General features: G+C 34.6%; 7 protein-coding genes across 9 annotated transcripts; 5 read left to right on the top strand and 2 right to left on the bottom strand.

The window, feature by feature from the left end:
- Nucleotides 1-1,071: 1,071 nt before the first annotated feature.
- Nucleotides 1,072-4,203, top strand: DCP2 (decapping 2). Its single transcript, XM_016349032.3, has 9 exons — nt 1,072-1,156; nt 1,300-1,396; nt 1,741-1,892; nt 2,045-2,172; nt 2,669-2,764; nt 2,945-3,097; nt 3,385-3,488; nt 3,577-3,644; nt 3,767-4,203. Exons 2-9 carry the CDS (start codon nt 1,314-1,316, stop codon nt 3,949-3,951), a joined length of 969 nt encoding a protein of 322 aa, XP_016204518.1. The 5' UTR covers nt 1,072-1,156; nt 1,300-1,313; the 3' UTR covers nt 3,952-4,203.
- Nucleotides 4,204-6,452: 2,249 nt separating this feature from the next.
- Nucleotides 6,453-10,001, top strand: LOC107645025 (FBD-associated F-box protein At5g60610). 2 transcript variants are annotated; one of them, XM_088500689.1, is made up of 6 exons: nt 6,453-6,906; nt 7,044-7,097; nt 7,829-8,775; nt 8,901-9,050; nt 9,142-9,439; nt 9,863-10,001. In XM_088500689.1, the coding sequence occupies exons 3-5, from the start codon at nt 7,861-7,863 to the stop codon at nt 9,421-9,423; spliced, it is 1,347 nt and encodes a 448-aa protein (XP_088356815.1). In that variant the 5' UTR covers nt 6,453-6,906; nt 7,044-7,097; nt 7,829-7,860; the 3' UTR covers nt 9,424-9,439; nt 9,863-10,001. The 2 variants fall into 2 exon arrangements, with proteins under 2 accessions (XP_088356815.1, XP_020959063.1); XM_021103404.2 differs by lacking the exon at nt 7,044-7,097.
- Nucleotides 9,719-16,322, top strand: LOC110262707 (mRNA-decapping enzyme subunit 2). Of its 2 annotated transcripts, XR_015900216.1 has the most exons (4): nt 9,719-10,146; nt 10,235-10,302; nt 10,425-10,831; nt 16,288-16,322. XR_015900216.1 is itself a non-coding variant. In XM_021103407.2 (3 exons), exons 1-3 carry the CDS (start codon nt 9,854-9,856, stop codon nt 10,607-10,609), a joined length of 546 nt encoding a protein of 181 aa, XP_020959066.2. In that variant the 5' UTR covers nt 9,719-9,853; the 3' UTR covers nt 10,610-10,907. The 2 variants fall into 2 exon arrangements, 1 of the variants encoding a protein (XP_020959066.2); XM_021103407.2 differs by lacking the exon at nt 16,288-16,322 and having other exon boundaries at nt 10,425-10,907.
- LOC107645028 (glutathione reductase, cytosolic) lies at nt 11,057-16,604 on the bottom strand. Its single transcript, XM_016349035.3, has 17 exons — nt 16,375-16,604; nt 16,087-16,254; nt 15,537-15,601; nt 15,203-15,272; nt 15,001-15,072; nt 14,645-14,848; nt 14,449-14,522; nt 14,292-14,375; nt 13,932-14,019; nt 13,770-13,851; nt 13,315-13,388; nt 12,679-12,786; nt 12,479-12,543; nt 12,222-12,335; nt 11,908-12,007; nt 11,706-11,759; nt 11,057-11,445 (listed from the first exon to the last, which is right to left on the bottom strand). The coding sequence occupies exons 2-17, from the start codon at nt 16,228-16,230 to the stop codon at nt 11,353-11,355; spliced, it is 1,491 nt and encodes a 496-aa protein (XP_016204521.1). The 5' UTR covers nt 16,231-16,254; nt 16,375-16,604; the 3' UTR covers nt 11,057-11,352.
- Nucleotides 16,605-18,501: 1,897 nt separating this feature from the next.
- LOC107645029 (large ribosomal subunit protein bL27c) lies at nt 18,502-19,837 on the top strand. The gene is made up of 3 exons (XM_016349036.3): nt 18,502-18,896; nt 19,317-19,418; nt 19,512-19,837. Exons 1-3 carry the CDS (start codon nt 18,612-18,614, stop codon nt 19,689-19,691), a joined length of 567 nt encoding a protein of 188 aa, XP_016204522.1. The 5' UTR covers nt 18,502-18,611; the 3' UTR covers nt 19,692-19,837.
- A 1,263-nt stretch (nt 19,838-21,100) lies between these two features.
- On the top strand, nt 21,101-23,055 carry LOC107642249 (isoliquiritigenin 2'-O-methyltransferase-like). The gene is made up of 4 exons (XM_016345540.3): nt 21,101-21,580; nt 21,817-22,130; nt 22,499-22,563; nt 22,634-23,055. The coding sequence occupies exons 1-4, from the start codon at nt 21,168-21,170 to the stop codon at nt 22,928-22,930; spliced, it is 1,089 nt and encodes a 362-aa protein (XP_016201026.1). The 5' UTR covers nt 21,101-21,167; the 3' UTR covers nt 22,931-23,055.
- Nucleotides 23,056-23,355: 300 nt separating this feature from the next.
- On the bottom strand, nt 23,356-24,825 carry LOC107642250 (uncharacterized). Its single transcript, XM_016345541.3, has one exon. It carries the CDS (start codon nt 24,422-24,424, stop codon nt 23,903-23,905), a length of 522 nt encoding a protein of 173 aa, XP_016201027.1. The 5' UTR covers nt 24,425-24,825; the 3' UTR covers nt 23,356-23,902.
- Between the last annotated feature and the right edge of the window lie 1,063 nt (nt 24,826-25,888).

Raw genomic sequence — 25,888 nt, 5'->3', positions numbered from 1 at the left:
AAGCATGCTTGGTTTGGATAACTTAAAGACAAGAAATTAAACATGACTTTTAGATTTTGGAAACCCATAGTGGTAGAGAATTTGTGGGTCAAGAAGTCAACCAGTCAACCTATAGACTCCTATGTTATTAAGAATATAATAATACCATAAGAAGTTTGACTTACTAAAATTACGATATTTTTATTTCACAATTAATGAATATAAGATTTAATATTATCAAAGAAAAAGAAAGGAAAAAGAATGCGTGCATTTGATATTAAAAAATGCATAAAAACTATCAACATTGAAGAAAAAATTAGTCATTTAATTACATATTTTCATATGTTAAATTTTTAGAATAACAAATAATTGCGTCAAAATTTTTGTTAATGTGTACAATATTTTTATAACACAATATATATATAGTTAATAATAATATTAATATAGAATCATAAACCATAAATCATTTCCTAATGTATCTATTATGTTACGAGATAATACTCAATTTGGTCCCTCAACTTACACGCGAGTCTCAATTTAGTCTTTGAAGTTTCAATTGCTTCTATTTAGTCCCCCAAACTTTGTAAACATAACTCATGTTAGTCCTTGAAACAATTTTCAACGTACAAACGATTAACGGAACACTGTCGTGACAGCCGGATGCCACACTAAACTTTGTAAAATGATGTCGTTTTGGTTTTGGCATTCAAATAACCTAAAAACAACATCCTAAATGGTGTTTATTAAATTTTTACCTAACAAAATAAGTAATACGATGTCGTTTTTGAGCTATTTAAATGTCAAAACCAAAACTGCATCATTTTACAAGTTTTAACGTAACATGTGATAGTCTACAACAGCGCTCTATTAACGTTTTTATATTAAAAATGGTCTTAAGGACTAATATGAGGCACATTTATAAACTTCAGGGACTAAATAGAAAAAATTGAAATCTCAGGAACTAAATTGAGACTCGCGTGTAAGTTCAGGGACTAAATTGAATATTATCTCATTATGTTACATAAATTAATTAGTAATTAGTTAATTACCATATGAGAGAGAAAATAGCACATGGCGCGATGCATGATATAAAAGGCAAAGGAGAAAGGAAAAAGCAAAGAATAGATTGAATGATTTGAAACATTGAAAGTTGAAAGTGAGATCGAATCCGGTTCGGGTAAGAAGTAACCGCAACTAACTCTCTTCACTCAATCACCTCTCATTTCCGGTTTCTTTTTAATTTGCAGTTCAAGTCCTTCCAACAACAACAATTTCTGAACAAGCTTCTCTTTTTCGTTTGTTCTTCCCTTTTGATTTTAGGGTTTTGGGATGCGATGTCGAATCATCATCGTACTGCGAGTGGTGTTTCGTCTAAGAACGGTCTTCCAACCAAAGAACTCCTCGACGATCTCTGCAGGTTCCTTCTTTTCTCTGATTTTTTCGATTTTGTTTACTGCTCTCTTTTGTTTTTCCATAAAATGCTTGAAATTTGGGAGCTCTTTTTCGTTTCAAGTGTTCTTTTTTCTTTTTCTTTTTCCCCTTTGCTTCAGAATGTGGTACATGGTTTTAGTTGTTATGCTGCTATCCGATTTTCAAAAAAGAATGTTCAGCTTGGTCTTGGTAGTAGAACTGTTAAATTTTCAGTTTTAAAACGGCCTAATTATGCATTAAAGGGTTGTTTTTAAGATGTGATCTAGACTTTATTGTCTTCCTATTTTTTTTTTTTTCATGAATTGCCTTTTTATGTTTTGTATATTGCAGCCGGTTTGTGTTAAATGTGCCAAAGGAAGACCTTCAATCATTCGAAAGGATCTTGTTTCTTGTGGAGTATGCACATTGGTTTTATGAAGATAATTCTGTTGAGAATAACCCATCTCTCAAGTCATTAAATCTCAAGGAGTTCACTTCTTTAAGTATCCTGACTATGATTGTTTTATTTCTGGTCCTTTTTCGGTCCTCTCTGTTTACTGTATCATATAGGATTCGCATTCTTGTTCGTTTTGTTAACATATAAATCTACTGAAGTTATGATAGCCTAGACACTGTTTTCCTTAATATCAAACAGTGTTCAACAGTTGTGATGTTTTAAAGCCTTATGTGGCTCATATAGATGATATATTTAAGGACTTCACTTCGTACAAGGTTCGAGTCCCAGTAACTGGAGCAATAATTCTTGATGAAACATTTGAAAGAGTAAGCCAAGAACTTGGTCACGGAAGCAGAAGATTTTATTTTCTGTAGTAAATATAAAATTCTATTTGCATATTTGTTTTCTAGTTCCTTTTTTTTTGTGGGTTGGGGGGGGGGGGGGGGGGGGTTTACCTTCCCTGTGGTATATTGTCATAGGTATGCCCTTGAATTAATTTGCTGCTAATGAACTAAAATATGTTGCTTTTATGTTTTCCCTAGGTCTGAAGTAAATTCTTAAACTGTGTTTTAGTTTTTACTGTTTACTTAAGAAGGTACCTATGTGTATTTCAGTTAGAAACTCACAATTCTAACTTATCACTATGTCCTGAGTATATTCCATGTGGTCTAGCTACTGCATGTTACATTTTATCATTGACGTCTCTAGTTCAAACTTCGAATTGATTTATTTTTCAATGCAACTTCTTGGGACCAGAAAAATATTTCTGTTAGATTCATTGGTATGTCTGGTCATATTAACATACATGCCTGCTGTTGACAGTGCTTGCTAGTGAAAGGATGGAAAGGTTCAAGTTGGAGCTTCCCTCGTGGCAAAAAGAGCAAAGATGAAGAAGATCATGCATGTGCCATTAGAGAAGTAAGTGTGATTCTTTTGAGTGTCTCTTCCATTGTCTTCATTTATGACTCTCTTTCCTCGTGTTACATTGATTTGAAGTGTAGGTCTAGGAAAGAGAGATACCTATTCATTAGCTAATTTTGCATCTCTAGCCGATGAGTCTAGCATAGCTTTTCGCTATTTGTTTTTTTATTAATGCAGGTCATGGAAGAAACAGGTTTTGATGTCTCAAAACTTCTTAAAAAGGAAGAATACCTTGAAATTATTTTTGGACAACAGAGAGTCCGACTTTACATTATTGCTGGTGTGAAAGATGATACTGCATTTGCCCCACAAACCAAAAAGGAGATCAGTGTATGTGACGCTTTCTCATGTTACCTTTAAGTTTTGTTTTCTTTCCGGTAGGATCATTTTCTAATAGTGTTATGTTGTATTCATTATAATGCATTTGCTATTTTGTCCTTTTCGTATTTGAGTACTGGTGTTCTTCTATTTACATGAATCTATATGTGGTCTGCATTGTTTATTCTCGGAAGCTTGAGTTGAATATGCTTTGTAACATTATCACTTCTCACGGTCAGTTGTAGGTGATTAATGATTGAAATTTTGGTTGTTGAGAAATTTTTGTTGTTGGTTTGTAGGAAATTTCGTGGCACCGGCTTGATGACCTTCAACCAGCAAGTGATGAAGTGATATCTCGTGGAATCACTGGCCTCAAGCTTTATATGGTGTCCCCTTTTTTGGCGTGAGTACAGCGGCACGTGATTTTTGATAGTTTTGGTGAATGTCCCAGGAGTTGTTGAAATTTATGAAGACTGGTGTCTTTTATGCAGATCATTGAAATCATGGATTTCATCACATCCACCTCCTATGGCTCCAAGGCCTGATTTGCCCCTTAAAGGTAAGTTGGTTACACACATGGTTTAATTCGTTGCACTGCATTGTATTTAATTTGAGATTTTGTTGAGAATTGAAATGTCAGTTGCTTAGTTGATTGCTGATAAGCCTTTTACATTTGTTAAGGAATTTGCGTGTGGAAAGCAAAGCACGGTTCTACAGGGAGTAGCTCAACATTCATGGATAGCCAGCCCACAAAGCCTGAAAATGAATCTCAAAATATTGATATAGGGCCTGGCAGGAGCTTCAGGAATTTCAGATTTGATACTGCAACGATCTTACAAGCCATGGAAACAGCATTTTCTTCTTGAAGGTCCAGCAACATTCCTGTAAAGTCCCTCCCTGTAACTGAATTGGATGCCACCATTTTCACTTTTATGTCAGAAGTCCGTAGTGATCAAATTAGGTAGCTGTACATGATGTTTCTCAGATTTATCAGGTTGAGTAATTTGTACATTGTGTACATGAATCGTTTGTGGGCCTAAACAGTATTCTCAATTAGTTAGTGTGGATTTATCTGTTAAACTAGAAAGATCATTCTAATATATAGGTTTACATTCCCCGATTTTTAATGAATCATACAATTAACTCTGAATTCGGCAGACCGAAATAACTCAAGTTCAAACCAAATGGATAATAATAAGCGGTATGATGAGGTTTAGTGTGTTTCAAGTTTATCCGCAACAGTTAACGAGTTTCCATTCTATACTTGGCGTTTTAAAATTATTTTAATTAATTTCTAGACGATGACGTTCAAATTATGATAGAAATGTATAACATGGTATACTAATTGACAACTTGACTAGTCATTGTAAAATCATTATTTTTGTAATAGATTTTGAACTCCTCCAACTACAAAATATATAAAAAATATATGACGGGGGTTAGTCTTGGAACGTGAATCATACAGATTAGTCATTTCTTGAACTCTACAAAGCATAGTTCATAGGGGAATTGTTAAGCATCCGAAATTTAAACTTCTAGCAAGATGCAACTTTTACTATACAAAGCCATATCAGAGTACATGTTTATACAGAAATCATAAACATAACAAACTGAATGAAAAGCCTTGAATTGAATGTACCTGGGTTTCGTTGGAGTCTTGTGTTGGTGAGACAATGCCATGAAATTTCCATGAGGGAGGTTATAAACAGTAGAATCCGTCCACAAAGATTTAAACTTGTCCACAATTTCTTCTGGGGTCATCATTGTACCATTGTTGGAAGCCTCAGCTCCTCAGGTGGCTTTGCAGCTTCCTTTGCAAACACTGCCAACATCTGTTTCTTTTTCTTTTTTTCAGATCACAAATTTATTAGTACTACTAACTACTATTCAGTTGTGTTGTGAATTGTGATCACCCCTGAAGTTTTGGATAGGACATACATACATATATATATATATATATATATATATATATATATATACACACACATAAAGAGCTAATTAATGAGGCTTGTAAGTTGTAATTGCAAACTGCAGAGTTATTTAAAAGCAAGATTATTAACGTTTTCATAAATATGCATAATTAATTAATTATAAAATAATTTTTAGTAGAGAGGGAAGATGATTGACAATAATGATAACTAATTTTTGTAAAAATATGTATATTGTCCATGATATTTTTATTTATTTAAAAAAAATGTTCACTTGTTCTCACCCAACTATATATATATAATGGTCAAATAATCACAAATCACAGGCCAGTTGCCCGGTTCCTCTCTAGTTTTCCTTTCCCTCTCTTTTATCGTTATTATTTTAAATTTAAATACAGCTGCCGCCGCTGCAGTCAAAACCAATGTTCTAAAAATCAGTTCGAATCGATCGGTCGAACCAAGAACTGATAGCAAATACTAGGGTTAGAAGTGAGTCGAGATGAGTCGAACTAGACTAAGTTCAAGCTCGACTCACGAAAATTAAGCTTGACTCACGACTCGACTCATTAACAATCGAGCATATTTTGTAAGTTTAAACTCGACTCAACGAAAGCTCACGAGTTGATTAGAGTTTACAAGCGGGCTCAAATAATAGGAACATAATCTATAATTTTATATCAATAAATGATAACTTATATATATTAAAAAAATATTGAAAAAAGATAAATTTTATATATTATCTATCTACTAATTATAAATTTTTTATTTATGTCTTACATCAAAATTATATATAAAAAATGGCTATAACATTTTAAATCATTAAAAACATTAATATATATGTAAAATTATATATATATATATATATATTAAATTATTAATATGCATATCTTATATACATTTAATCTATACTTTTAATATTATATGTATAATCAAGCCAATTCACGAGCTAATGAGCTGAAGCTCAAACTCGACTCATTTAATTTATGAGTTCAATTCTAAACTCAAGCTCGGCTCCCCAGCTCACGAGTTCAGCTTATCAAGCTATTAACGAGTCGAGTTCGAGCTGGCTTGACTCACTTCTAGCCCTAGCAAACATGATTTAAACAAAAAGTAAAATCGTCAAATTCAAAAAACCGGAATTAGACTATCGAACCGATAAAAAATCGATTAGTCGAACTGGACCGTGACTTGGACAGTTTTTAAAATTAAGCCCTAAAAATACAGAAATGAATTCTCTCCATTTTTTTTCACTAGAGAGAATAAAGTGTGATTTCTCACATTTAATTTTATAAATAGGACCAAAAATTAATAAAAAAGAGAATAATAAATGGTGAGATCAAACACTAAACACTACCAATTCACCAAAAAAATCTCAATTCACCAAAAAAAACACTAAACACTACCCTAAAAATACTGCATTTTGACTTGGAACCAAAATTGAATCCTCTAAACCCAGACACCCGCAGACAGCAGAGACCCACTCTCGAGCCTCCCCTCCAGTCCTCCACTCTCACCTCTCGCTCTCAGTTCCCACTTCCCAGTCTCCACCTCGAGCTTCCGGCGCAACCTCCGTCCAGCCACCGCCGCCGTCGCAAGGTCCGTGGAAGTCACTCACCGTCGCAAGTTCCTTTCAGCCAGCTTAGCGCAGCCAGCTTTCCTTTCAGCCGTCGAAATCGCAGCCACCGCCAGCGCCAGTTTCCGTCGCAACCTTCCTTCCCTTCCATCGCGCAGCCACCGTGCGAACGTGGAAGCCTCCGTCGCGCAGCCACGCCGCCGCCGGCGCTATCTCTGTTCCACCGCAGCCACTGTCCTGTTCGAAGCCCGTTCGAAGGTGCGCCTTGTCTCCGTGTCTCCCTCTTGCGTGCTCTGTTGAAGGCTTCTTCTAGCTTCTAGGTAATTTTTTCTTTAACTATAATTGAATAATTTTTCGATTCTGTGAGATGTGAACTGTGATTTGTGATTTTTGATTTTTCTGTGAACTGTGAACTGAAGTTACTGAACTGAACTGTGAACTTTGTTGAATAAGGAAGACGACCTTGAACTTCCGCCGTCTTGTCGCCGTCCGTCTTCCACTGCGATCGAAAGTCATTGACTCAGAGCTAACTCGTTCTTCATCTTTTTTAATTTTTTATGCTTTGTTCAGAAATCATTGAATGATTATCTGATTAATGATTATTGATTAGCTCTCTGCTGCTGTTTTGTGTTTTCTGTTTTGTGACTTTTTTGGGTTGTGATGTGTTGCTGCCTGTTGGTGATGAATTTGTTTTTGTTTACTATTTTGTGAATTTTTCTGATAGTGATGTGCTGCTGCTACTGTTGATGTGCTGCCTTGTGTTTACTGTTTTGTGGTTTTCTTTGGTTTTTTGGGTAGTGATGTGCTGCTGTTTTGTTTTTTACTGTTTTATGATTTAATTATGCTTATATTGTGAGTTTGTGACTCTCTTAAACTCTTAATGATTCATTGGTTTATGATTTAATTATGCTTAGATTGAGTTTTTGCAAATTTTGATGATTGATGACAAACTTTCATGTTGGCTTTTTATTTTTAGATATTTCTTGTGTTTTTAATTTTTGTTGAACGATTATTTGATTATTGATTTGCTCTGATCTTGCTGTGCTACTGTTTTGTGTTGTGATTTTATTATTTTGATTTACTGATTATTGATTAAATGTTTGTGCATATAACCACTGTCTTGTAAGTGCTTTAACTTTTGTGTTTGTGCACTACACTGGTTAGAATCTTAGTCCTTAAGTGGAACCAACTAAGAGTTAAATTGATTCCTTCGTTTTCCCTAAATTGTAACCCATTCTCCAGATACAAAATTGACAAAAGGCGAATCCATCAACATGGATAAGATCAGTAACTTACCGAACTCTATCCTTTGCGACATTCTCTCATACCTCCCAACAAAACAAGCTGTATCCACCAGCAGCCTCTCTCGCAGGTGGCGCCATGTTTGGAAGGATGTCCAAGTCCTTGACATACGTGAAGAACCCTTTTGTTCCTCTGGGGATCCCAGCTTAGATTCTTTTGTCAATGCTATTCTAGCTCAGCGCAATGCAGATTTGTACCCCATCAAAAAGTTCCGCCTCACTTGCAAAAGTTTTAGCGTGGATCCCATCTCAACATCGCTTAATGCCGTCATTGGCCCCTGTCTTCAGGAACTATATCTCAGCCTTAAAGTAAACGTAATGTTTAGAATGAACTTGCCTAAAGCCATATTCACTTGTACATCACTTACGTCCCTTGTCTTGAAACATGATATTTCATTGAATTATGGTCCGGAGTTTCCAGATGTATATCTGCCATCCCTCAAGAACCTAGAGTTGCAAATTGACGAAGTGGACAAGAAGTTTTTTTCTGGCTGCCCTGTTCTTGAAAATCTTAAGCTCATTCTACAGCACATGAGCTCAGTCTGCCCAGAAGGTTATGTTTATATACCTACAATTCAGATGCCTCAGACATTGAAGAGTTTAACCTTTGAAGATTACTCTACCTTGTGTCATGAGATCAACCATCGTGTGATAGACACACCATCTCTTGAATACCTCCATCTGAAAATAGTGACGTCGGTGTTTTCTGAGCTACTCATGTCGGTTAGCCATTTTCCCAACATGGTGGAGGCACATGTTGATATTCAGGAAAGTCAGTCACGTGTTGATATTAACGGTGCATTTTTTGAACATGTCTGTTGGGTGCCCATGCTTCTCCAGGCACTTCGTGAAACAGAGTTGTTGACATTGAAACGTTACACAACTATGGTAACATGCTTATTATAATCCCATGATTCCTCAAGCTTAATGTTTGATATAACTCGATAATTTCAATTTATAACTATAATTTTGAATTAGGAATTATATTTAATATCTAGTTATCTTCTACACAGTGCTTATTTGGTGCTCCAGCTTTCAAGTTTCCAGAATTTCACTATTTGCTCTATCTAGAGCTTGATTTTCAATTTTTCAACACAAACTTCCTGCTAAACTTCCTTCACAGCTGTCATGTACTTGAAGCTCTCGTAATTTATAATTGGGAGGTATGAATGCATTTCAAGTTAAATCTAGTGTCTCTATTTACTTTTTGTTGTTTGCCTGAGTCTAATGAGAAGTGCTGTTTTTTGTTATCAGGAACCGTATCTCCTCTCCATGGACTATAATGGACCAACACCACCAACCATGGTTCCCAGTTGTGTGTCATCACATCTCAAGAATTTTGAGTTTATAGAATATCAAGACGCTGCAGATGAGCGTGAATTTATTGCATATCTTTTACAAGGAGGACTTGTTTTGGAGACGGTGACAATTCAACTTAAATCCAATTTAGACCTAGAGACAAAGGACAATATTGTCAAGGGTTTATCCGCTATACCGAGGGGCTCTACAATATGTCAGTTAAATTTCTTTGATTAAAATCCCATTTAACATGGTATGAACTCACACTATCTCTATCCTTATCCTCTGTTGTTCGTTGATCAAAACTGTTGACAAGATATCATGTTGGAGTCTTAGAGTTTTATATTATTAAAGTTGCACAACATTGAGTCAATTTTAGGGCCAGTGTTCCACCTAAATTCTTGAAATATTTGTCGATGCTTGTGAATACTTCTTACCAAATATCATGCTTATGAATAAATTTTGTCTGGTGCCCTGTTCCTTGAGAAATAATGAAATATGCACTTGAACATTATCGGTGGTTTGGATTTGCTAACTTTGATATTGACAATGACAAGTATTTTCAATTCTTTGTTTCATGCATAATTTTTTTTGGTCCCTCAACCTTGGAAATTTATATATGCCGTTTAATGCTATGATTTGCATAAGCTCTTGAATATATCGATTTATGATGCAGGATGATGGCATCTCTACTCTCTGGGAAACCTACCAAACGTTTGCTTGTTTTATGGTTATGTTCACAAAACATGTGCGCTGCTATTTAACCGCGTTGCTAGATCAAAACAACTCTATACCCACCAGCGTCCTGTCTTACCGGTGGCGCTGCCTCTGGAAGGAGCTCCCGGTCTTGGACTTTGACAATGATAAGCATGGAGGAGATGACCTTCAACCAGCAAGTGATGAAGTGATATCTCGTGGAATCACTGGCCTCAAGCTTTATATGGTGTCCCCTTTTTTGGTGTGAGTACAGCGGCACGTGATTTTCTATAGTTTTGGTGAATGTCCCAGGAGTTGGTGAAATTTATGAAGACTGGTGTCTTTTATGCAGATCATTGAAATCATGGATTTCATCACATCCACCTCCTACGGCTCCAAGGCCTGATTTGCCCCTTAAAAGTAAGTTGGTTACACACATGGTTTAATTCGTTGCACTGCATTGTATTTAATTTGGGATTTTGTTGAGAATTGAAAAGTGAGTTGCTTAGATGATTGCTGACAAGCCTTTTACATTTGTTAAGGAATTTGCGTGTGGAAAGCAAAGCATAGTTCTACAGGGAGTAGCTCAACATTCATGGATAGCCAGCCCACAAAGCCTGAAAATGAATCTCAAAATCTTGATATAGGGCCTGGCAGGAGCTTCAGGAATTTCAGATTTGATACGTCATCGATCTTACAAGCCATGGAAACAGCATTTTCTTCTTGAAGGTCCAGCAACATTCCTGTAAAGTCCCTCCGTGTAACTGAATTGGATGCCACCATTTTCACTTTTATGTCAGAAGTCGGTAGTGATCAAATTAGGTAGCTGTACATGATGTTTCTCAGATTATATCAGGTTGAGTAATTTGTACATTGTGTACATGAATCGTTTGTGGGCCTAAACAGTATTCTCAGTTAGTGTGGATTTATTAGTTATTTACAAAAAAAGGTTCCGGCAGACCGAAATAACTCGAGTTCAAACCAAATCGATAATAACATGTGGTACGGTGAGGTTTAATGTGTTTCAAGTTTCAACTTTCAAGTTTTTCCGTAACAGTTAACGAGTTTCTATTTTATACTTGGCGTTTTAAAATTGTTTTAATTAATTTCTAGACGATGACGTTCAAATAAATGATAGAAATGTATAACATGGTATACTAATTGACAACTTGACTAGTCATTGTAAAATCATCATTATTATAATAGGTTTTGAACTCCTCCAACTATAAAATATATCAAAAATATATGACGGGGGTTAGTCTTGGAAAGTGAATCATACAGATTAGTCATTTCTTGAACTCCTTGATGACTAATTAAACAGCTTTTTTCAGTATTATTTGAGCAAAATGAAAATTGCTGAAGGGGGAAAATAATTGAATGGGAAATGGAAGCTGATGTTCTAACTTCTATCAGTGATGTGCAGTTCTACACTACCATCCAACAAATAGTATCTTTTCCATTAAAACTTCCTTACAAACTTGTCCTGGGCTTTGCAGCAGCAACAGTCCTTGTAACTGAACGCATGGTTACAAATTCTTCTGCAGAAGATGGATGTATGCCGACCTATAGAGAATGGAACATTGTGTTCCCATCAGCGATTATATTACAATATTTATTAGCATGACATGAAAATAAAACAGTGAATAATAAGAATCGGAAATGTTTGGTGACCAAAATAAATTAGCCAAAAATGGTTACAACAATTAATGAATGTTAAATATGGCAAATTCTGCCTTTTTTTTTTCTCCCTAGCATTACCGAATAATAAGAATAATAATAATAACAACAACAACAAAAATAATCATGAAAGCAATGAACTTTACCGTGCTGTCAAACTGTGCCTTGGTAGCTCCACACTTCAATGCAACAGCAATACCCTATTCTCAACCAATATCAATATCATGAATTAAAAGCAGTAACTTATAGTTGAAGTATGCCCCCCATCATTATCACAATCACAATGCATAGGACCACAAAAAACACTAAATGCATTCCAAAGCTAGTGGTGCGAATCCATTAGCATACCTGCATAATTTCTGGCGCATCAGGCCCACACATGGATGCTCCGAGAACTTTGTCTGTCTCGGCATCAACAACAAGCTTCATAACAGTTTTCTCTTGTCGCCTGTTTCAGAAATATTATCAATTAACAAAATTGTTCATAGAGGAGAGATGGAACAAATATAACTACTGGGGACCCCAGCTGTGGACTATAGAAGCTAGGAGATTTCACAAGATCAACATAATTCCTGATTATTCTTCCTCACAAATACCAAATAAAATACAATCATAATATGGTAAATGTGCAACAGGTAAAATATGAAATAAATTACACATACCCTGAGATGGTATTTTTCATGGGATTGAAGGTTGATGTGAAAACTAGCACATCACCATTTGCTTGCTCTATTGCCTGCTCCTCACTGAGGCCAACTACAGAAAGTGGTGGAATGCTGCAAAACAAAAAAGAATGAGAATGTGTTAATCCAACGAACAAGCAGAAGGTACCATATAGAGAACAGAAGGGTTCGTTCTGGAATCAGTTAAAAATCCAAAATGACTAATAGTTGACAAGATTATGCAAAAGAAGCTATACCTGAACACAGCATAGGGGATGTTACTATAGTCTGGCTTACTTTCTTGCGCACCAAATACTGTTTTCTGAACATAACCAGATTAAGCAAACAAAGTGTGTTATCCTTGTAACAGAAATGCATCACCAACAGTCCAACACCTCCCAAACAAAAAGAGAAACAGGTAAACTGATCCACTATATCTATACGTAGGAACACTTACTGCAAAACATGTTCCTTCCATCAAAGCCACCGGAGTGAGATTCATTCGGTCTGTTACATCACCGACAGCCCATATGCTTGGTATGTTAGTGCGTGAATATTCATTTACCTAAATACAATAAAAACAGAATATTTAGAACTATTGAGTGTCAAATTATTCTCCAGCTCTTATTAATTCTCCAATTCAACAAGAAGCCATTGACAAAAAAGCATCTCATAGTGTTTGAAACTACAATCAATTTGCTCCACAAAACAAAGATCTCGCCAAAAGGCAATACTTACCTTTACCTTCTTAAAGGAACATAAACGAAAGAATGTTTCTACTTGGGACGTGCATGATTTAAACATAGTAATTCCAGTATATAATTAATAATTCCTTTGGAGCTCCTATAATAGTAGGGATTCAATGCACATGACAACCAAATTATGGAATGTGTAGCTTGATAAACCTAGTAGAAATAGTCACATGTGGTATCTATAATCTATGAAACATATTATAAAGACCATGATTTAGTATAAAACAGTCACAAGAGCTTGATGTCTCATCAAGGTCACAAAATGAGAACAACTTAATCTTGGTAGACATTGCCCAATATTGCAGAAACAAGAAAATAATTTTAACATAGGAGTTGTAGACCTTTATTGCTCCATTGCTGTCAAGCTCGACACCTACAGCTTCTAAATTTAACCTCTTAGTATTGGGGACTCTACCTGCATCCAGCAAAGAACACTTAATAATATTAAAATTAGCAGAGTAAAGCCAACATTCCATGAGATTCTGCATTATTCATGACTTCTCTGCAAACTTGAACCATCAAAATGAGTGCTCTGCTCTAAAGATTAAAAGTCGACAACCATTAAAATTGATCAGGTTATCACACATCAAGAATGAACTCATCAGGATGACTAAATGAAAAAACTCCATTTAAAGGTTCAAACTTACAGATATTATTGCAGATTGCTTAAACTTTAAAGCCACTATTAAACTACACTATGGACCTGAAGGTGTATTACTAATACCAATAATAACACTATCAGACTCATGAGTAAACAAAACTACTTTAAAAAAGTTTAAGTTCTTTGTATGCTTACCAGTGGCAAATAGCACAACATCAGCAATCAGCTCCTCACCATGATCTGTAACAGCTTTAATGCCATCTTCTGTTTTAATCAACTAGAAGATAAAATTTATTGCATTAGCTATGCGGAAAAGAAATGAAAATGAACTGATACATTTTAAAGAAATGAAAATACCTGTGTCAAGTTTGTCCTTGGATGTAAATTAATTCCCCTTCCCTCAAGATTCCTTGCAACCACAGCTCTCATTTCATCATCAAAACCTCTGCAGCAAAATATTAGTCAGCAGGTATGAATGTACAAAGAGTATAAATGTAAAAAATAATACAAAGAAGAAAACAAATGCAACCTGTTAACTATATGTGGTCCAGTGAAATATCTATTATTACCCTGCCTTAAGGATTTCTCACATTCATGAGTAAACATATGACCTCAAATAGAATAGCAATTTTATTTGTCTCAAACTCTCAATAATCAAAACACTATCAAAGTAATAAATGTATAAATAAATATGAAATATGGATGCCAAAGGCAAACCTCAATGGAAGTTCCTTTCTGAAAACAAGATTGACTGTGGAACCCATCCCTTGCCATATAGAAGCAAACTCAACTGCTATATAGCTGTAAACAGGATATTAGTTAATTACCATGAAATAGTAAATAATCAAACTAATATAAGAAGATAGAAACACACCCTCCTCCAAGAATCACGACACGTTTAGGCAATTCCTCTAAACTTAATGCTTCATCAGATGTTATGCCCAACTCCTGCATCCCAAACAAAAAACACAATGATATATCACATAACCATACTCATAACCAAGTAATGGCTGTAGCAATCACACCATTAACATCAGTTTACAATATTGATTCAAAATAAGTAAATTTACCTTTCCTGGAATATCCGGAAGATGGGCCCTACCACCAGTAGCAATCAGTATGTGTTTTGCCGAATAAGACAATTTAGTGCCATCCAATTGTGTCACCTCAACTTCATGTGGGCCCACTACCTTTCCCTCACCTTCAAATAATTTAACCCCAGCATTGGATAACAATCGCTTGTATATTCCATTTAACCTATTGATTTCATCTGTCTGCAATTTGACAAAACATGAATGCAAAAGACAAATAACTATCTTCTTTTTTGGTGATACTAATGAACTGCTTGATGCAAGAAAATAGTAATTCTTTACACTATTAAACAAACAAATATTATTTCTAATATAAATATAAGAATCTTGAATACCTTCTTTTGTAAGAGCTTCTTCCAGTTGAAGTCAATCTTCTCACTCAATTCCCACCCATAATTCCTGGCATCCTATCAGACACAAAAGAGTTTGTTTAATCATCAACGTGAGAAATACAAATCATGACACAAAAATCAATATGAACCAACTTAGGTGTGTGTTAAATATAGTACTGAATTGAATTAAGGATCAAATCCTTACCTCAAGATCCCCTCCAAAAGATGCTCCATAGACCAGAATCTTTTTGGGAACACAACCACGAATCACACACCTTCAAAATTAAAGTCCATAATCATTTTCGTGAAATACTTGGTAGTTGAAGAGATAGGCTGTTGGGAAACAGGGCGGGAGCCTGGGACGATGAGGATGAAAAACAGGACAGGAAATTTATTCTATCTGCAGGCTAAGGCCCATAAACATGATAGCAGATAGCTTCTGATTTCAGAACTAATGTTACGTGGGAACTGTAATGAAGCAGCCATTATCTAATTCCATTCGATAATAGTCCAAAATGTACAAGTTTCAATCAACTTACGTTCCACCAACACCTCCAATCGTTTCTGAGCTAATTGGATGATATGGAAGCTCGCAAATCCCAACCTAATGAGCACAAGTTTCAGAATGTGATCAGGAGAAGACAAATAAACCACAAATGGAATCAGAAAGTTCAAAAAGCAACATGAAAGAAATGATAATCACAATATTATCTGAAAGTTATGTATTAGTAACCAATTCTGAGAGTTACTCTAATTGTTTTTTTTTTTTTTTTTGTGTAAAAATCAGTGGACCAAATAAGCCTATGTATAGAATACATTTTGGAATACCACATACACATTAAAGATGTAGTCACCAAAAAAAAAAAATACACATTAAAAATGTGCGAAACAACCTATGTATGAAGTGTAATCTAAGTGTTTCTAAACCAACCACCATTAAAGTTTACAAAAACTTGAAGCTTTACTGAATGAATAACGGAGTCTTTTCTGCTCCATATACATAATATGAATCAACATAAACTTGATAATAATAATAATAATAATAATCCGCAAAGTAAATCAAATAAAATAAGATGAGAGATTAGTTACTTTAGCTCCGAAGTTGGCGGAGAATCTAGAGGCACGAACGCCACCACTACCAGCTCCAATAACGAACAAGTCGAAGTCAAAATCAGTCGCCTCTTCTTCCAATGCAGCAGCTGGTTCACCATCGATCAGCATCTTTCTGGCCATAGCTATATAAATCAATTAATCAATCTGCATCACCAACAACGTCGTTACGACTTAAAGTAACAAGCTCAAATATTCTTTTTGAAAAAAAAAAAGTATATACTATTTTTAAAAAGTAAAGTGAAGTGAAATGGAAGAACTGCATACATCTCGGAACTGTGTGTGACGTAGATCGGAGATAGAGAAGGGAAGTAAAACGCCGACTGAGGTGTGTGTACGGAGAGAGTGAGTGATTGGGTTAGGTATGGTGTGAGAGTGATGAGCGGAACGACGACATAAAAAGAGAAGAGAGAGAAAACAAATCATATGATATGATTCATTACAAGATGCAGATGCTGTATTAATTGTAAAGGTGCACCCATTCATTCTTGTTTCTTACTACTTACTAGAACCATTTTTTATTTTATAGAAAATATAAAATAAATATTACAATTCTAATACATTTTAATATATTAGATGTGTTAAAAGGTTTAACAATTATTTTTTTATTTTTAAGATAGTATTAATAAATTAAATAAATGTGGTATTCAAGTGATTCAGATCATTTAAATTTCATGTATAATCCAAAACCATGAAATAATGAATGATAAGTTAAAAAAAATGAGAGAATATGAGTATATGAATCATAAAACTCTTGAAAAAATAGGTCTACCAAATTTGACTTCAAGTCTTTAATAAGTTAGGTATATTATTTCAGGATTTTGGAGTGATATTATTTAAGTTTTTCTTTTTTATTGGAGGTTATTTAGTGTTTTTCACAATTATTTCTTAATTGATGTGTTTTACATGTATGTGAAAAAATATAATTCATCAATGAAGTGTTGTTAAAAAAACTTCAAAAAATATAATTTGTGAGTGATATTTTCATTATTTTGTCAGTGACGTTTGTCAATTTTTTTTTTGTTTACAAACGGGGCTAAGGCCCTAAAGAAAAAGTATGTTTTTTGGGCTATATTTGGGGATTATACCTCCTGCTGGCCCAATATTTTTAAAAAAATATTTGATAATAAAATATCAACAATGCTAGGAACCAAGAGGGTATCAATCAAAAACCAGCCAAATGCCTCTGGATGAATTCAAAACCTCTACGTGGATGGTGCTTATGCTAGGCATTAGGATGTTTCTTCTACTAAGTATCAGAATGTTTCTTTTTCATACTAAATGGATGTTCTTTTATATATTTTATAAATTTTTTTATATACTAATAATTGAGATTGTTAGAAGTTCTGTGATTTCCACCCCTATTTCTCTAACGTATCATTCAAAATTTTAATTTGGGGTGAAAAACAATTAATATCAAATATTATAAATTAAAAATAAATAAAATTAATTAAATATAATTATAAATTAGTTAACTTGTTTACTTTTTGGCCGATCACCTCTTGTAGGGGTGTACATGGGCCGGGCCACACCGGGTTTGGCTTAACCCAGACCCGACCCGAAATATAGACCGGGTCTAATTTTTGGACCATAACCCGATCCTAGACCCGATGAAACCTACGCACCTTCGGGCCGGGTGAAAACCGGGTAAAAATCGGGTCTTTAGCATGTAAAAATCACCTAATCTCCAACCTTTATTTCACAATTCACATAGTAAAATTCACTTAAAAAAATATAACAAGAACCAACCCTTCTCTAAAATTATAGCGTAACCATAATCAATACTAATATTGTCTAACACCAAATATTTAAATCAATACAAATAACACAATATTATGCATTTGTCTAAAGTCTTATGCATTTTAAACATAAAACATTAACTTATAATCTTATAAATGACTAATAACACAAAATATTAAGGTTTACAATATTTAAATTCTATATAAGAATAATCATCATCCATTACTAATAATACAAAATATTAATTGTGTATGATGATCGGGCCACCGGGCCGAGTTCGGGTGACCCGAGCTATGGCCCGGACCCGACCCGAAATAGTGACCGGGTCTATCTTTGAGACCCTTACCCGGCCCTAGACCCGATGAAATCACACTAAATTAGCCCCTAAAGTGTTCGGGACCAGGCCGGGTCTTCGGACCGGACCGGACTATGTACAGCTCTAACCTCTTGGTTCCATATACTTTTCTATAAAATATTAATGTAACAAATTATGTTAGGAAAGAATACATAATTTAGAAAATTACATGCATTAACTAAAATACTTATATATTTTATTTGCTTGATAGTTAGAAATGTATGAAACTATGAAAATTTAAGTTTGACTAAAGTTTTATTTGTAATTTTTTTGTTGTCATTTTAGCAAAAGTGAATGGACTTTGATGTAATTTTAACTTTTCCTTATCTTCTTCTTCTTCTTCTGGTCTTGAATTGTGAGGTAATAGTACAGTGTGGTGAGAACATAGAAGAGAACCTGTGGCTGAACCATGGCGGTGAGTTTCAACCTTGCAACAGCATTCAAAGGCCTTTCTCTGTCGTCGTCTTCCTCTTCCTATGCTTCTGCTTCGCCGCTTCCCTCCTTTGTTTCTCTCCCTCGCACACACATTCAGATTCGGCCTCCTCTCCCTCTCACCATCCAGAACGCCCACAAGAAGGGAGCTGGCAGCACCAAGAACGGCCGTGATTCCCCCGGCCAGCGCCTCGGCGTCAAGATTTACGGTGATCAAGTCGCCAAACCCGGTTCCATCATCGTTCGCCAACGTGGTACCAAGGTACTATTCATTCCAATTTTAATGCTCTGTTTTTTTAATATGCACTCTATCTGTTTGTTCTATTGCCTAAGCTCACTGAGGAGTTAATAGTGTTTATTATGTTTCATTTTTTTGCTATGTTTGCTTTCTTCCTTGCATAAACATTTGTATTTTATACAGAACCTTTCAAGTTTCAATGGTGTTAAGTAGATGATAAGTGAATAGGTAGTACTATAGCTTGCTTACCACTGCAAAACCATGCTTCCTTAAACTTTGAAGCTTGATTATATATAAAAATTTGACCATTACCATGTTTTTGGCATTTAGAAATTTACGAGTAATATAAAATGTGTAGCATCCCATAACTTTGAAGAAGAAGAGAAAAAAAAAGACCATACAGGGTCACCTAAGTATTGATTTTGTTTTGGACAATACTTTTAGTTTCATGCAGGAAAGAATGTGGGGCTTGGCAAAGACTATACCATCTTTTCCTTGATTGATGGAGTTGTGAAATTTGAGAAATTTGGGCCTGACAGGAAAAAGGTTAAGTGAAGCCTTTTACACCTTGATTATGTTACTTAGAAAAATTATAGAGTACAAATTGAAGCTTAATTATTATGATTTCTTCTACTTCAGGTAAGTGTTTACCCACGAGAAGTGCAACCTGAGAACCCGAACAGCTATAGAGCAAGGAAGAGGGAGTATTTCAGGATGAGGCGCGAACGCAGAAAGGCTAGAGAAGCAGGAGCAGTACTTCAACCCCAACTGGTGCTAGCTTCTGTTCCTGATGTTGCCATCACTAATCCAGTGTGCTGATACATGTGTAAAATTCCCCCTGTATCTTGATTCCTTTATAGCATTGTATAAGTTTTGTTTTGAATTTTGAAATAGAAAACTAAATATGATTGTATGTGTTATTCTTGACATTTCCTTTTGTTCAATAATTTTCTGTTTGATGATGAGTTCTCACTTCTCACACTTCCCCACCTTCACAAGCTAAGCTAGATTGATATACACTGATATCACTGGATCATTCCCCCGTCCTGTCTTTTCATTTTTTTCCCCTTCCCCGGCGCCGGCGCCGGAACTTTGCATCGTGAAAAGCTATATACATATATTCTGAAATATATATAAACTTATAATGAAATATGCACAAAAGTTAAGCTTATAGAACATTTATAATTTTTTATTATTTTGCGACACATTATTTAGCCAATGAACTTCATATATTGCTAAAAGAATTACAAATACTCATGTATTATATTATTTTTTATGTTTAATTCTAAATCATTTAAAAAAGTAAGTTGTTTAGCACTTTTGAATATGACATGTGCCAAAAAAAGAACGAAGAACCTTGGGTGGAGTTGTGGATACTGGTCAGATTATATTTTAATGATTTGAGCAAGTTGCCATCGGAAGAAACTAACCTTTTTCCAATTCCAAATTTTTAGAAAAAGTTATTATTTTTTATTATAAAATAAATTTAAATGTTTACATTTTAACCTCAAAATATTTAAACTAACTTTATACACATAAAAATTGAATTAGTTCCATAGAAGAGAAAGTCTAGAAAGTCAATACTTTTATTAAAATTTGGTCAGCATTTAACTATAAAAAAAAGGTAATTTTATACCATTAAAAATATTGATAATAACTAATTAATGACTATACATCACAAATTCTGCTGCTCCTTAGCATTCTTCATAAATTACCCACAGATCATATTTTTTTTCATTACAAAATACAAATAGTCAAATACACTCCTCTCTCTTTCTCTCTTTCTCCTTATACATATCTAGTAGTTTTTTGATTGAGTAGTTGGCGAAACATTATTATATTGTTTAGAAAAATACATATTGATTTATCATTAAATCAATAAAGTCGAAATTAAAGCTGCACCTTTAGCAATCATCTAGAAACATGAGTGGAGAAATATAACAAAACTAAAAGATCAACATATAGGAAGGAAAAATTCTTGGAACCTATACGTAAGACTGTAACAAAATCCTGCATATGACAAAAATTGCTGCGTCAACTGATCCCTTTTCGTACGTCTTCAAACGTAGCAGCATTAACTAAACTAATCCCATGAAGAAATTCATGTTTTAAGAAAGAAAAATAGAATAAACAATGAATGTGCCTTTATTTGCAGAATTTATTATGCACACGTATTTCTTCTTTTTATAAAGTATATAAGAGATATTTTTATCTTGTAAAATGAAAAATATACAAAAGAAATGTTCACAAACACACAGCTGCAGTGTCTTGCCTGAAGAAAACTGATTAAAGCAAATGATGAGTTCATCAGCAAGAAAGGAAGAAGAATATGATGACGACGATGCATGCATGTATGCGTTGTTGTTGTCAACTTTTCAAGTGTTCCCTTTCATATTGAATGCTGCTGTTGAACTCAACCTGTTTGACATATTGTCTGAGTTAGCCACCAACGGTGCATACTCATCAGTTTCCGAAATCGCTTCAAAGCTTCCTTCACAGCACCCTCAACTCCACAGCAGGCTGGACAGAATGCTTCGTGTGCTTGCCAGTTTCTCACTTCTCAATTCGAGTGTCGTCGTCGTCGACGGCGACAAGGTTGAGAGGCTTTATAGTCTCTCACATGCTGCTAAATATTTTCTCAAAAATCAGAGTCATAATCTAGCTTTTTTCTCAAATCTCAACTGCCACCCAGCTCTAACAAGGGTTTGGTGAGTGAGTAATTTAATTAAGAGAAATGCTAGAGGGTCGATAGAACTTATTGTTTTTAAGAGTATGGGGTAAAATATGTTGTTGAATTACTAGACTAAAAGAATCAGACTAACGAAATTGAGTTGATAGTTAAGTGATGGCCAAAAGCAATAAATTCTCATGCCCCTATCATTTCTCTTTAATTAATTAATCTGATTGAGCTGCACTAATATATTATTGAATTTTAATTAATTAGGGTAAACATTAAGGATGCAATTGTTGATGGAGGAATAGATGTTTTCAAGAAGGTTAATCGGATGTCAGTGTGGGAGTACATGGAGAAGGATGCAGAACTGAGTGACACTTTCAACAAAGCAATGGCAGGAATGTCTGCCACACATATGAAGAAATACTTGGAAGCATATGATGGATTTGAAGGAGTGTCAACGCTGGTTGATGTTGGAGGTGGTACTGGACACTGCCTCAAAATGATCTTCTCCAAGTACCCTAATATTAAGGGTATTAACTTTGATTTGCCTCAAGTCATTCAACATGCCACACCCTATCCAGGTATATTATTCATTAGGGAAAGTATGAGGAGCCAATGGAATATTTGTACAATGCGTACAATGAAAATTTAGGAAATATTAGATATAATCATTAATGTTACCTTCTTTCATCAGCATAAGCTTTTGGGATGAGTAGTATCATGACATGGTATTAGAGCTTTAGATTCGAAAGGTCAAGAGTCCGATCCTTGTTGAACCCCAAAATCAGTTTAAGCTTTTAGGATTTATGATATGAGATGTTTATTATCCCTAGTATCTGGATGGTTATTCTCCATTGTCTCCCTAGCAGGACTCTATTCATTATTATATTCTTCCTTCTTAGCATGGATCTCAATTAAGCACATATAACCTTTCATTTTATGTCTCAAGGTATTGTGCACATTGGAGGAAACATGCATGAAACCATTCCAAAGGGGGATGCCATCATGATTAAGGTATTTTAAGTAAAAGCTTTATTTTGATAAATCACGATGATGAAACATGCTAATGATAAAATTGTGGCAGGCTGTTTGTCATAATTGGTCAGATGAGAAGTGTGTAACAGTGCTGAAAAACTGTTATAAAGCACTTGAAGAGAATGGGAAAGTGATTATCTTTGAGATGATCATGCCTGAAGAACCAGATTCAAGCAATGCCTCTAAGCTTGTCTCTGTTGTTGACAATTCAATGTTGCTTCATGCTGGAGGCAAGGAGAGAACAGAGGAAGAATTTGGGAAGCTATGCAAAGACTCTGGATTCACCACTTACCAAGTTGTTTGCCGTACTCTTTCTGTTTTCGGAGTCATAGAATTTTATAAATAAAATACAAGGATCAAATACATGTTCTATTTCTCATTTAGAACCTGATATATATAGTGTGACTCCTTTTGTTTACTTATAACTTTCTCCTCATCTATATTTTATAAATAAATATTTGTTATGTAACATTCCTTTTTGCTTTTGGACCTATTCCAACCCTTACATATGAGAGCATGTGTTAGGCATCACCATTTTAAACTTTTGATATTGTTGAAACAGAAACCTAACCCTGCTGCTTTTGATATTATTAATTACATTTCTTCAGGCTATAACAATGTATCATTCCTTCTATCTCTATAAGAAACCTACACAGATTAAGAACATTGTTTGCTTTATTTTACAACTATCTACTTTTAATATCAAATTCTGCTCACAACCTTTCTCTGTCCATGCATCCAATTAAAGTGAAAACCAACTATGTAAAAGCATTTAATATAAATCCTCAACTGTGGGTGGAAATTGGCATTAGTTGATACAATTTTGGAGGTAAAGTGTTCAAATTTGATGCATATACTATACAAAATAGGATTAAAACAAAATGTAGAGCCCATGGACAAGCTTGGTCCAATAGGCAGGTAAAGTGTCCTGTTTCCAGCTATCATGTTCATACAATAATGCAAGGAATGATAGGGGGAAAAAGGATTTATCATAATAATAAACAAAAAATGAATAATGGAAATTAGATTATTGTGCTTATTTTCCTTCCTCTAGCAAAACAAGAAGATTATAGTGCCACTTTAAAAGCCTAAAACTTCATCTAATTGGCTTGGCTAAAAAAGATTAGAACAGAACCAATAGGAACATATGTGACATGTAACAATGAATGAAAGAAAATTCTCTCTATAATTTATATCTACATTGCATTTGATGAGGCATAGCTCTCTAGTGATAAGGATTAAGCCCCTCACCATAGACTAATAAAAGCCTTTCTAATTTTATACCTGATTGACATAAATCACTACAGGAAAAGGATCATTATCTTACTCTCCTTCTTGGTTGCTTTTGATAGTTGTTAACAGAGAAGAGCTTCTTCAAGACCTTCACAATCACCACCATGCTAGGCCTATTGATATTCTTAGCTGCTGGAACTAGTGCACCATTATTATTGTTATTATTATTATTGGCAAATCTTGATGAAGCTGGAGTAGCACATCTGAATTCAACAACTTCTCTTGAAGAAGATGTAGCAGAAGAACCAGTTGTTGAAGAACACATCAACTCCTCATTGAAATCCTCCCACAACAAGTCCATTTTCTCTTCTTCCTCATCATCATCCAACAAAGTTCGTTGTTGAATTCTGGTCTCAACTGATGAGAAGCTCTTCCTCTGAACCTGAGATATCAGTTTTGCTCCAAAGAAATCACAATCTTCTTCTCCTTTGTTTCTTTGGTATGGATTAGGAGATGCTGCTGGTGATAGATTCCACAAAGGAGGTGAATCAATGGCATGTGCATGAGTATCACTGATTCTAGGGAAACTGAATTCATCTGTATCCATGGCTTGGATAATCAGAACTCTAAAAGATTGAAAAGAAATTATGAGTGGATTTTGGTTAGGTTTGTGAAGGTGGACCTTGAAGTTGTTTAAGGAGGGGTTTTAGTTCAACTGCTGCAAAAACCAAAGCAAGAATGATATGTGTGCTTTCTCTCTCAATGATCTTGTTTACTAACTATCTCATAACACAAGTCTTTCAAGCAAGTTTATGGCCACTCATAAGTAGGCCAGGGACATAGATGTCTAAACATAACAAAAGGCAACCACTCATTTCCTTTGCTTAAATTTGTTGAAAACAATAATTGATACACAATATATCTATAAAAGAAAGAGAAGTAAGATTCAATAAAAGATGTATTTTTTCCCATATTTATGCAAGAGGGTACCTTAATAACAATAGTATGGTTTTTAAGATTTATGTACATAAGAACCGTATTCTTTTAAGAGCAGCCAAAGGGGGATTATTATGCTCATTATCGCCGGATTGGTAGGGGAGAAGTCATTCATTAAGGTAGTAATTTTTCCAAATATTGGTGTTGACTATTGGAGCCATGAAAGGGATATTGGTTCAATCTCTATATAGCTTGTCTTAGTGTTGGGGCTCCACGATGGTGATATACAATTATGGACGTTATTATGAAGAGTTTGCAATTTTCTTTTGCATTATATTTATTATTTGTTACGGACAACAAAAATACAGTTAAATGGTGCACCTCATTTTTATAACTTATGAGTATACTCTTTTATTTGTGTTATTGGAACTTGTTGAGTGCTGAACTGCTGTTAATTAGAGATAGGAGTGAGTACGGGTCGGTTTGGTTTAAGTTTATGGTAAAATTAGAATCGAACCAATCAAAATGTAATTGGTTCGGTTTGGTTTGGATTTGTATTTTTTTGTATATGTATCCGAACCAAATCAAACCGATTAAGAACGGATTGATTCGGTTCGGATAATTGGATACCCGATGACTTTGAAATTCATAAAAAAAAAAACTAAATTTTTATCTTAAAAATTCAACAAGTACAATAAACATGTAGCATCAATAGTCACCAAAAACATGTAGCATCAATAGAAATAATCAAAACATGTTAAATACCAAATACATTAAAAACTAAACTCATTAAAATCCAAACATATTAATAATGAATAACCATTATCTAATGAAAAAGTCATATATATATATTTTTATTTTTTTATTTAATTAATATATAATTGGATTCGCAGGTTGGTTCGGATTCCGCACCCCAAAATCGATATCTGAACCAATTACTAATAAAAATCATCGGTTTGATTCGAGTTTTGAACCAATTACCCGTTGATTCCATAACCAATTACTTTGCACATGATGACCAACCAAAGTTGACATTTTTATTTGTATGCTATGCTAATTGCTAGCCGCTAGGACTATATATAAAATGTTAAATAACACTTTTACCACTTTTGTTCCACTACTTCCAATATGATAT

This window comes from Arachis ipaensis, chromosome B9, assembly GCF_059453495.1.
Source record: "Arachis ipaensis isolate K30076 ecotype BB chromosome B9, ASM5945349v1, whole genome shotgun sequence".
Classification (NCBI taxonomy): Eukaryota; Viridiplantae; Streptophyta; class Magnoliopsida; order Fabales; family Fabaceae; genus Arachis; species Arachis ipaensis.
Note: the sequence above shows the minus strand (reverse complement) of the source record. Positions and strands in the feature narration are given on the sequence as shown.